The sequence below is a fragment of the Pezoporus wallicus genome, unplaced genomic scaffold (assembly GCF_028554395.1).
Source record: "Pezoporus wallicus isolate ANWC-B61680 ecotype Strahan unplaced genomic scaffold, APGP_CSIRO_Pwel_v1 contig_3812, whole genome shotgun sequence".
Classification (NCBI taxonomy): domain Eukaryota; kingdom Metazoa; phylum Chordata; class Aves; order Psittaciformes; family Psittacidae; genus Pezoporus; species Pezoporus wallicus.
The window spans coordinates 4,357,178-4,370,318 of record NW_026639618.1 but is presented as its reverse complement, the minus strand read 5'-3'; the positions used below and the strand labels follow the sequence as shown (position 1 = coordinate 4,370,318).

At 35.8% G+C, this 13,141-nt stretch overlaps 1 protein-coding gene across 1 annotated transcript in view; it reads right to left on the bottom strand.

Moving 5' to 3' along the window:
- Nucleotides 1-13,141, bottom strand: part of CSMD3 (CUB and Sushi multiple domains 3) — a 599,019-nt gene that overhangs the window by 158,820 nt on the left and 427,058 nt on the right. The window contains exon 31 of the mRNA XM_057415252.1: nucleotides 5,892-6,086. Coding sequence (XP_057271235.1) covers nucleotides 5,892-6,086 — 195 coding nt within the window. The remainder of the gene's footprint in view (nucleotides 1-5,891; nucleotides 6,087-13,141) is intronic.

Genomic DNA, 13,141 nt, shown 5'->3' with positions numbered 1-13,141 from the left:
ACTACCAACCTATCCCACCTAATAAAATCTTTCAGTTGCATGGGTTACTGAAGTCTTATTAAACAAGTATGAAGACCCTCAGACTGCTGAGTTTAAGTTAGACATGCATATTTATCAGGTATAGCCACTGCAGATGACTGGCTCAGTTTATTTAATTCCAGTAATCAATTAACTGACTTACCTTAATTACTGACTGATACTACATAATCCTACCCTACTTCAGTATCTTGAAGCTTTTGGAAAAGACGTATTTGCTTATCTGTGTGAATAAATGGCAAGGATTTTTTTTTCCTTCTAAGGACAGAATACCCTGCAGGCACTCTGTCTGTTCTAAAAAACCTTCAAAGAAAGATATGTACTTATGATGTTAACACTTAATACAGAAACAAGCATATATTTATTTAAACTAGTCCTAGAAGATGTTTTTCTCTCCACCTCAAAATACATGATGGAATAATATTTTTTAAGAAAAAAAAAACCCAAACCAATATTCTAATGGAAAATTCACATATTCAAAGCAAACAAATGTCAGTATTTAATATACAAAGTTAAAAAAAAAAAACCCACATGCTTTATTCTGCTTTTTTCCCCTGTGATTTCTATATGTTTTTATTGCCAAATTAATTAGAAACTGTATGTTAGTAAATTTATACATTTTATCATTTATGTTCTATACTCTATAAAACTAAATTTCCCTCATACATTTCCCTTGCTTGTTCATGATGTTTATTCAAACTAACAGTTGCATCTACTATTACACACAGTATTTATTACACAATGGACATTGTAAAGCCATATTATGAATTCCAAATGTGTATGTGAAAGGTAAGCAGAAGTAGTGCTTGGTGTGAATACATGTATGTGTCTGTACTTATTTTTAATTGTTTTCTGAGTTTTCTTGAATTACTAACCTTTACAGCTCATTCAGATAACATTTTCAAGCTTTGTCTGATATGAAGAGAAGAAAGGCTTAAGAAAACCTGAGATTTTAGCTTAATCACATTGTTTAAAAAAACTGTAAGTTTTTGCGAAATACCAGCTATCCACATAGCCCTATCGAAAGATCTTATTTTTATTTCCTATTTCCAAAGCCATTTATATATTTTACAGTAAACTCTCAGTGGCATGTCAATGGAAAAAAGAGCCTGCTGTCTCCAAGAAATACATACTGATAACCAAATCCCTACTTAATTACTGCCAAAGCCACTAGGTGGAAGCTAGCTTTTCTTTTTTTGTCTTTTTGACTTCATAGTTGTTGGTGTACAATGACGAAGAGTAATGACTGTGTTCATACAAAACTGTGTCCTTAGGGTGAAGTTTCTAGGGTAATGTATACTCATCCCTAGACGAGTACTCCTACTTTCTCAGTAATCTTCTGTCGTCCTAGTGCTAAGTTTTTACACAGACATGCAAAAAGTAACCCTACAATCCCTCCAAAATAGTGTTTGTTGTATGCTTATATCAAGCAGTATTACTATCAGTGTATTCAGATACTTCACTATAAGTTGTATTTCTTATGTTGCTGGTCTAAAGTCACACCCTGCTGGCAAGCAAGCACAGTAAATCCTTTTTATGCAGTCCAGATGCAAACATCAAAATGTACCTTCTTAATAACCTCTTTGAATCCGCTTTAGTGATCTTCTAAGAAACCTGTCTCTCTCCACTGACTGCATTGGGAGGAAAGCTTGGAATTGTAAAGAAACTGTCATATACTTGTAAAAAACAGGCAGTGGAAGCTTGGGAGCAAAAATTCATTATTTGGAAGTTATTTCACTCACAATAAAATATCTCATATTTTCTTCACAAGTCCTTAAACTGCCTTTTCAAGTTTTGACTATTAAGAGCGAAGTTTTCATAATACATAGTATTCGAGTAGCATTTTACACAGCCAAAACACAATTCTAATTGATTTAAATTGTACTGATAAACACTCAGGTCATGGTCTACGTGACTTCATAAAACAGACATGTTATTCTGACCAAAATATTAAATGATAAATGCTTTGTAAGTAGCCACTATAGAATAATTTTAAGTAACGCATGCTGCATTAAGTGGTTAATTATCTGTAACTAATCAATTTAAATTAATATTAATATTAATTAATATTAATTAGTTGATATCAATACTGATTATTATTCTATTAATATATATAATACTTATTACAAAATAACAAATATTAAGCTTTCCTGTGCAGTCTTCCATCCTAAAATTTTTCAGGTATAAACCTGATCTGAGCTTCCTCAAATATCTGTGACAACTTAATACAGATAGAAAAAAAAAATCATATAGAGGAGCATGAATTACTACAAATTAAAATAAGAGCTACTGTCAGTGCCAAAACAAAGTACAGGTACTTCCTCTGACATTTCAGTTTTCAGGAAAAAAAATTATTTGGGTGAAGATGAGGCTGTAGGCACCCCTTTTTGCAGCTCCTAACAACAGAAATTGTTCTCCAGATCATATGGTAGTAGACTGAACATGTAGTTTAAAGACCTCTCTCCTTCCTCATAATGCACATGCATATATTTTTTAGCATGGTCCTTAATCACTAAACCACCATGAGTACAGTAAGCAATTGTGTACAGAAGACTGCGAATTAAGATTGTTTCAGTTGTAAATAAGAATGGTATTGTTACTTTTAAATATTATGGTATGTAATATTCTGTGAGAAACTGCAGGAATTTTTTCTTTTCTTTTGTTCGAAAGACAAACAGTACATATAAATATTCAGAATAATTATTCGGGATGTTTTGTTCTCCCCCCCAAGGCAAATAAAGCACAGGCAGCTCATGACATATTTGAGATTGTTGGACATATCTTTCAGCTGGAAATATTTTGAAGTCTGGATTCAAATATTTCCAAGGACTAAACAACAGACTGAACACCATAATGAAATGTAGCAATATTTTTAGTGACCAATAAATTATTTCTTCTGGTAGGAGCTAAATTTTTACACTCAAGTCATAAACGTGATTTGCGACTACGGGGTTTTGTTTTGTTTGTTTGTTTTTTTTATTCTGTAAACAATTGTTTGTTGCCAAAAATTTAAAATTAACTACAGAGGGTGAAGAAATCATTAATCATCATGTCTGTCACAGTAAAATTGCATCTGCATATGCTAACTACATCCTGTTCTTAACATCCACCATGAAATGGCAGATAGCTCAGCTAATATGCTAATATGCCCAGATAATATTTGCATGTGTTCATAAAAGAATGAAGCCAATGATTTGGTTCACTTCCCACACTTATTAGAGAGGCTCAAGGTCATTTTAAATAATGATTTCAACCAAATGCAAGTCATGCCTAATGCACATAGGACTAGGTCATAAAAAATACTTAGTGCAGAAAGGTACAATTACAAAAATATTAGCTTTATACACTGAGTAGATTTTGGAAAACTATCCCTCTACGATCCTGAAAGCCTCTGCTCAGCTTTTATCTAACTCTAAATTAATGAGTTACTGACTACTGGGGTCTATAAATACTCACATTCTCTAGGTATACACATTTTCCAAGAAAGCAAGTTTTGTCAGACTGAGGAATTCATCAACCCTTTCATGCTGAAGCCTGACCAGACCCAGAATATCAGCAAAGATTTCTTATGTGGCTTGCTGAACCAGACATTTTCAGAGAAAGCTTAAAGCCATACCAAATGGTTGTCCTTCATTTGCCTTTTAATTCTGAATGGAGAATGTTTTTTTTTTTCCCCACATTTTATCTAAAAGGCTGGACTTCAGAACAAGAAAGATCCGTAATTCCTTTCTCTATGCGGGCCATTCAAACTCATCTAACATTTCTCAAGAGTACATCTTAAGTTATATCAAGGTATTCAGAATGGTTATAGAGATGGCACTCTATTCTCCTCTACTGAGATTCTACCCTTCAATGAAAATACCCATATAAATTGCAAAAAGAAGTGTTTTTATTGAATTTCTCCTTTCCTCTGCTCTGACCTACTTAGCTACAAACATGAGCAAAATGAGGATTCACATTCATAATAATCCTTCATATTCTGAGATGAGGGCCCAAAGACAGAACATCTGACTGTGGTACTCAGTTGCTGTCTGGGTTTAAACCACAACAGTAGGTGAGACTGGTGGTCAGAACACAAAATTTAGTTCTCAAACTGTTTCTACCAGCTCCATATAATTGAAAGCTACTCAACTGATACCATCTTTCTCACAGCTGTATAAATGGTTTGTTTTTCTTGAGCTAAATCCCACTATAACAGGGGGTATTCATTACATAGTAAAAATATGCTATAATAAATCACATCTACAAACCTACACCAACTCTGAACTGGGTGAAAAGAAAGATAAATGAAAATTCCAAGGCTAAGTCACTTTATGGAGCTTATTCTGTGGCATCATACCCTAAAGAAGTGTAGGGTTTGTCATCTTTGAAATAAGGCCTTGTTCATCCAGGAAAGGAAATGGTTCCGTTAGAATCAGTAACAACAACCCTTTCATTACAAGATTTTTTTCCTTTCATTAAACTGACAGTTCACCCAAGTAAAACAGTCTCCCTTTAGTGTATGTCAAAATAGATAGAAATTGAAGACTGCTAAGCAGATTATAAGTGAATAGACCCAATTATTGCATCACTGACAAAGAAACTACTTATCTTTTGATGAAAAAGATCTTCCAAAAGAAGGAAACATTTTGTCTCTTATACACAGCATTCCTCACTGACTGCTATCCCCCCCTTCCAACATTCATATTCCATTTTAAAAAGAGAAAGAAACTTCTGACTTCAATTGCACACAGTCTACAAGTCTGAAACACTTACAGTGTCCTAGGGCAAGTTTTCCAATTTGATGCTACTGAATTTTCCTATTCAGTGTTATGATGGTTTTGGTGGATAATGAAAATTCTAAGTTCTTCAAATGCTTACAAAATTAATTGGTTATTTTTTTTATAGTTGACAACTTATATATCTTTTTTATTTTATTCTTACTCTACCATCTAATTTGCAAAAGAAATTTAAGTACACAAAAAAAAAAAGAAAATCCACACCGTAGTTAAAATATTAAAATTGGAAATTGAATTGGCAGGGATTTTTTTTTTGTCTTTAAATTATGAAAAGGAATTGAAATTAACATGGTAATGAGGAGATTCTACTTTGATAAATAAAATATTAGTTTTATGATCTGGCATTTTTGTGTTGTTCACAAATATCTGGATAGATGGGAGGGTTTTGTGCTCAGTTTTACAGATTATGTGAAAAGAATATTGTTTTGGGTTTTTTTTCTGAAGTGGCTGTCAAGTGCTGGCAAAAATTAACACCAAATCAGCAAAACAAATATTGAATCTTTTAAGAGTTTAAACCTAAAAATGTTTACATTTGAGATACTGGTAGTATAACCAAAGACAGGGGTTTCCTGAAATAAGTGGAGTTTTTCATAAAAATTTGAATGATTGGATCTTTGGTGCATTTCAAGGCTGAATTTTCCTAAAGACCACATATGCAACAGGTTAAATGATGTAATGTTGTATATACAAAATACTTCATCTACATGGTTTAAAAACCAGTAGTAACAAAAAGAAACAAACATATATTGTTACATCCAGAGTATACTTCATGCTATGTTTAATTACATATATATTACTATGTTGTAAATTTGCTGATTCAAGAATACAAGTTGTCATAGAGGATGACATTACTATTAATCTCTATTTACAATATTAGCTTGTAGCACTGTTTAGTCAATGTTATTAAAACCTTGAGTTATTAAATGTTATTTGTATTAAGTATATAATTGAAAAGAACTTTGTCCTAAAAGAGAAGTTTATTAAAATGGCTTAAGCTAATTTTCTACCTGTTTCTTCAATGTGACAAAGCAAGAATAATAACAACAGCATCTATAATAAATGAAAAAATGCTCTTACCATGACAGCTGGGTAGGGCTCTATTCCATCCAGGTCTTCCATCGTCTCCCATGATACATGTTAGTGTAGAATATCCTTGAAGTATGTAACCGGCATCGCAGTAATACGTGACAGTTGACCCCAGTTTATAATCCATTCCAAGTCTTGTTCCATTCATTATATTTCCAGGATCAAAGCAAGACTCACGCAGCTTTGCTATAGCAGAAAAAAAATGCAAACTTAGTTCTGAATATAATCTAAAACATAAGAACTATTTCTCTGGAGTTTCCTCAAGGTCTTATTTGAACATTCTGTAGATACATAATGTTCCTTCCATTCTTACACCAAAGCCTCTCTCTCCATTACTATATAATGACGAAAACCATCTTTCCTATACTTTTTGTAGACAATACCTATAGAACTCCATAATGAGAATTATTTTGTTCCAGAACTCACTGGGACCAAAGATTTAGTTACATAATTAGATGAAGTTAGAACTATGGACACTGTTCCAATAGATAAAACATATCATAGTTTTAAAACTGTGGTCTGAAAACTCTGAAGTGGTAGAAACCAGCACAAGTAGTTTGTTACAAAATAAAAAGTATCCAAATGAATGTATTCAAAATTAATAAATCACAAATGAATATCTATATCCATTCAAATGATATACTGACATATTTTCAAATATGGGTGGGAATTTTCCCTCACAAGATGACAAAGCATTCAAATACTACTTAAAATTTATCTCCCTTTTTTTGTTGTTGTTATTTAGAGCTATTTGTTTAAAAATATTGAAATTCAAAAACATGAATATGCTCTTATCTTTGCTTCCCTTTTCCTTCTATAATGTGAATACCTGTATGTTTAATATCCAAGACCTAAAAAACTCCAAAAAAAATAACCACTCAGCATTTCTAATGAAAAATATTACTATCAAGAAGGGGAGAAATGACAAAAATTCCAGAAAAATTTGCAATATGTTTCCAGTTAGGGGGAAAAAAAAAAAAAAGAACAAACAGAAAATGTGCTAGGACATGGTAGAAGCTGGAATGAAGCAGATGATTTTGTGTTGTGCAGGATGGTATTTGAACTAATTTCTTTTATGAAGCAGAAGACAGAAATTTCAGATTTTCTTCTTTACCAATTAAGACTGTTGTGGAGAAGATCAATAGGAACTCTTATTATATTCTGCAGGATCAGTGCCTACTTTCTAATACATCAAAAAAAGGTGTTATTTTACGAGGCGTATTTGCACTGTGGAATTTTCAGCTACAGGTAGGTACAGTTTCAAAAAGACAATATGAGGAAAACTATTTAAGAGTTTCAGATACAAAGAACTTTATTTGATTCTGGCAGTATCTAATCTGAAAACTTAGTTTCTTAGCTTCTTAGTTTCTGAAAACTTAAGATAATATGGCATAATTATTATATAGAATCATAGAATAGCTAGGGTTTGAAAGGACTTTAAGATCATCTAGTTCCAACCCCCCTTCCATGGGCAGGGACACCTCCCACTAGACCATGCCACCCAACTATTATACAGTTTAGCCACATATCAGCTATGATCACTGTGAGAGACAAGCTAATGAACTAAAGAGATAGTTGGTTTGATCCCCTAAGGCCAATTTTATGTTGTGGTATTTACGAGAGGAAAGAATTACATTGCAAAAGTACTGCAGTACATTTACAATTGAAGAGGGAAACACACAATAATTCTGTTGAAATTTCAACATCATATCTTCCAAAAGAACATGAAGACCTCCTAATATGTTTAGCTGTTTATTATGACTTACGTATCTAATTGTCATGTTTTAAACCAAGCTGGTAATTACGGAGCTTTCTCACACACACACCCTTCCTCCTCCCTGGGCAGGATGAGGAGGAGAAGCAAAAGAATGTAAATCCCACGGACTGAGATAAGAATAGTCCAATAACTAAAGTACAGTATACTACTACTACTACTGCTAAGGGAAACAACAAGGGGAGAGAATATAAAACTAAAAGGGGAAATTAAAACAAAAGAAAAACCCCACAAGTGATGCACAATACAATTACTCACCACCTGCCGGCTGATACCCTGCCCGACCCAGGCAGCGATCAGTCCCTTCCAGGTAACTTACCCCAGTTTATATAGTGGGCAGGACATGCTGTGGTATGGAATACTCCTTTGGCTATCCTGGCGTCCTGTGCCCCTCCTCACTGGCAGAGCATTAGAGACTGAAAAGTCTTTGATCTGGGTAAGCGCTACTTAGCAACAACTAAAATATCGGCGTGTTACCTGCACTGTTATCAGATTAAAGCCAAAACGCAGCTCTGTACCAGCTACTAGGAAGAAGATTAACTCTATCCCAGGTGAAACTAGGACACTAATCTACAGAGTATGCTTCTGATATGAAAACCAGTATAATAGTAAGTAATAGTTACATCACATAGTTTATTGTTAAGAAAAGATATTTGATACCTACACTGATTCACATAGGTAGTTGTGTGGTGCCTGTAACATCTGTCTCATGTTCTGAATGGTAAGTTTTCAAAGTACCATGTGACACTGGAAAAAGAAAGGCTAAAACTTTTATAACACTCATTCAAAAATTTGGATGGAAAATCAAAAGTTAAAAGATAAAATTTACTAGAAAGTCTGAAAGTTATCACATAGGTATTAATAATTATTATGTAGGCAAATCACACTTTCATTTGAGAAGTCTGGCAGACCTGAGGGTAAACTAAAAATTCTTTCAAGTCTAAATTCTCAAATAAAAAATAAAAAAGAGAGGAAAAAAAAAAATCTAATTTAGGACTATAACACTTTGACAATAGCGAGGAAATATTGTGATTTCTTCTTACTGAACTGATATTAATATATTTGTATTGATGCACAACTGATAATATGAGACCACCATTCTGGAGGTTATGATAAGAAACCTAGATTTCATAATTCTAGAAGGTCCTTGGATAAAGTAGAGATTAGTACTACATGAGAAATTAAAGAGAGAAAAAGATAAAGTCATCCATTATGTCTGGTGCATAAATCAAAAAATGAGAAAAGACATGATCTGTCACAGCACAGATTTTCTCTAGAGAAAACTTACAGCCCTGTAATTTTCTTTTCCCCAAAGATACAGTTGTGACAGCCTCCTGAAGTTGCTGATTAAACAGTAATAATGTCACTATAGAAATACAGTTTGTTAATAACTATTCTGAAAAAGTAAAGCCTTGAATACTTAACACCTTCAGAGTACTCTGGCAAATCTGAAATAGCTGCTAAGTGAACTTGTAAAGAAAGTCAGTATACTACACTACAATATATGAGGAAAAAGTCAAATGTAGCAAAAGGATACATCAGGTCAAGCTGAGGGACTGCGGGGGGAAAAAACAAAAACAAACAAACAAAAACAACAAACAAACAAACAAAACACCAAACTGAGCCAAAAAGAAGACAGTATTAACAAATTTGTAAAAATAAAACAGAAGTGCTCCCAGGAGACAGGAGGAGAAGTTCTTTACCATCAATGTCATATTGCTCCAATTGAAGAAATCAAGACACTGATGACCCCTTAGCCTGTTCCCTTTCTTTCCTAAGAATACTAGTATCATTAAGTTGAAAACAAAGAAGGGCAGTGGCAGGTTTAGCAGAACAGAGAATATGCTTGACAGCGTGTGTGTGTTACAATTTTAGCTGTATTATTATAAAGACTTTTTCTGTAGTTACAGGTTTTTTTAAGTTTTTTTCTGTAATAGGAATGAAATAAAAATAATCCTTTCATTAGTCAGGTAAGATTTCAGTTACAGTAACATTATATTCTTGGTTGCACATACTTGTGCAAATTCCTTTTGCCCATAATAAAACTTTGCAACAAGCTTCAAGAAAAACATCAGTTACTTCTCTGGTAACATTCACATACTACTGGATCAATTCAGGATTCTGAAATACAAGCTGAAAACAGGGAGCGATATGTGCTGCCACAATCTCAAGTTCAACAAAGAAGTCTCTTTTAGCTAATGTGGTAATGATGCTCAAATCCTCTAGAAAACTAGTATCCCTGTGAATGGAGAACATCATTGAAAGCCAAGAGAAGCAGTTGCTTTGCCCAGAACTTGATTACTTATTACTCCATCCATAAGTCTCAAAGAGAACACAGACATAATAAACTTCTTAGAGACAGTGTTACAACTATAGCAAATATTCCATAATTATTCTTCAGAGCATGTATTAGAACTAGCGAGCTGTTCTTCCATTATAAGCTAGAAATGAAGGAAGGGAGGAAAGGAACAACAAAACCCAACCAGAAACATGATTATAGACCAGACTTGAGACCTGGGTGAGGTCTGAGATATGTATCTGAAAAATACGGCCCATCAATGAAGCACAGTTTGAGTACTATTGCCATTTAAGATAGGACTACTGTAGTCCAATGTGCTCACCTGGACAACAGCAAAATCTTTTAGCATGTCTCACAGTTTACTCAGGGATAAGAATCCACTGTTTACCACCTCATTTACGAGTTCTGCCTCTTTCTCCTCCTCTTCTCATGATGGTGCTGCTTCAGCATAGCCTGCCTCATCCACTTTCTCCTTTCTCTTCATAGTAGGAGTTTCTTTTCTTAGTAAATGAGCTGACTTTCACATCCAGTGTTCCATTTTGTTTATAGGGGCCACTGATACTGGCACAGGTTCGTTCGCTGGTTCAGCTGCAATGCCTGTCACAGTAGTTGTAGTAACTGCAGTGCCTGTCATTTTCTTATCAGATCCAAAGACCTTCTCTTCCCCTGGAGGGTACTGAATAGTGTTGAGAAGGTATTGGTACGCATGGGCCAGGCCCCAGAACATTGCAGTGATTTCTGTCTGGAAATGCCAGGGTGACAGCATACATTTTCAAATATTTTACTAGTTTCTCTGGATTCTGCACTAGTTCAGGGGTGAAGTTCTAAAACACAGGAAATGCCGACTGTCCTAAGTACTTTTCCATACCATCCCACACACCCTGCCCCTCACAACCATCCAGCCTTGGGGCAGATCTGGTATCTTAAATGGTTGTTTATCTCTAAGCAATATCCATAACACATTCAGGAGACATAGCAATAGGAACATGCTAGTTCGCACATCCCAGGGATGTCCAAAATTCTCAAGAGGTTTATAACCAACCTGGAGGTGAAAGGGAAGAGCACGGGACAGGTGAAAGTGGTCCACCTTTTCTCACCCACAGATTGGCTCACCAAGGAGAAAAGGTAAAGAGTGTAATCACTAATAATTTCTGAGACATTGTTTCAAAGGCATGGAGATGACAGCAGTGCTGAGTACAAATAACAGATTAGTTTCATGAAAAGTAATTTTATCTTCTCATAAGTCAGTGTTACACAGTACAGCAAAACGATAACTTTAATCTGGCCCCCAGAGATGATAAACAGCACAAGAGGAAATATGACCAGCAAATAATCTGCTACATAAGACAGCTCTGAGAAGAAGCACAGCAACTCTGAGAGAAAAAAAAAAAAAAAAAATCAATATTGTGACCAGCGACTATTAACCTAACATTTGTTTTAACATGATCTGGTCAGATCTGTTGTTATCTATTCGAGCCCCCTGTCAGGTGCCAAAAGGACTGTTGTGGTTCAACTCAGCATGCAGATAAAACACCACAGAGCTGTTCGATCACTCCCCATCAGTGGAATGGGGGATGGAATGGGAAAAGTGGTAGAACTCATGGGTTGAGATAAAAAAAGTTTAATAGGACAGAAAAGGAAGGGAAAATAATAATGACAGAAAAATATACAAAACAACAAGTGATGCACAATGCAAGTTCTCACCACCTGCTGACCAGCCCACCCCTGAGCAGCGGGCTGCCAACCCCCAGGAAACTCCCTCCATTTTTTTGTTCAGCATGACATTCTACGGTATAGAATACCCCTTTGGTCAGTAGGGGTGTGGTGGTTTAAATCCAGTCAGGCAACTCGTTCACTCACTCCCCTCCTTCTTTCCCTTCCCCTACTCCCGGAGGGCTGGAGAGGAGAATCAAAAAGAATGCAACTCCCACGTGTTGAGATAAGAACAGTTTAGTAACTAAGGTATAACACACTACTGCTACCACCAATAATAATAATGATAAAGGAAATAAAAAGGGAAGAGAATACAACATCTCACTACCAACCGACTGATAACTCGCCCCCCCTCCAGCCCGACCAAGCACCAACCGATACCTCCTCCAACCCTGCAGTCTCCCAGCCCTTCCGGCTAACTCTCCGTTACATCCTGGGCATGACGTGCTGTGGTATGGAATACCTCTTTGGCTACCTTGGGTCAGCTGTCCTGTCTCTGCTTCCTCCTGGCTTCCCCTCCTCCCTGGCAGAGCATGAGGCTCACAAAGTCCTTGGCCAAACCAAAACACCACTCTTATCAGCTCTGTTCCCAGACAGAAAGTCAAAACACAGCACTGCACCAACTACCAAGAAGGAGAAAAATGACTGCTACTGCTGAACCCAGGACAAGGGGTCAGTTGTCCTGCCTGTGTCCCCTCCCAGCTTCTTGTGGCCCACCCTCCTCACTGGCAGGGCAGCACGAGAAGCTGAAAAGTCCTTGATTTAGTGTAAGCACTGCTCAGGAACAGCTAAAACATTAGTGTGTTATCAATGTTACTGTCATCATAAATCTAAAATACAGTACAATGTCAGCTATTAGAAGAAAATTAACTCTGTCCCAGCCAAAACCTGGCTCCTATAAGCCTGATTCTCCAGCCTCATAGGATCCCTCTAAATAGCAGTGTACCTTCCACAGTACTGATACTTCCCTCCAAACTGCTGCTGTCAACAAACTTGTTCTGTCTCATCATACAGTTCATCAATAAAGAGAGCACTGCCCATATTTTCAATCACAATTAAGACTAACCAAAAGTTCGAGCTCAGCAATCAAGTCAGTTTTCCATCCTCCTTATCACGCACTTATCTAGCCTCCATCTCAGCTCTTAGGATACTGGGGAAGAGCATGTTAAAGGCCTTTCTAAATTCAGGGTATTCAATGTTCAGTACTCTCCCCTTGTCCATACTGCCACTTATCTCCTCATAAACAGTGATATGTCAGTTGGGCATGATTCCCCATGGTAAATCCATAGAGACTGTTCCCAAAGAGCTATTTGTCCTTGTTTTCAGGAATAGTTTCCAGGTAGATTTGTTCCATAATCTTTCTAGGGACTGAGTTTAAAACTACCAGCCCTGCACTTTGCTGGGTCTTCCTTTTATTCAAGGTGCACATATTTATCTTTTCTATTCAACAAGAGC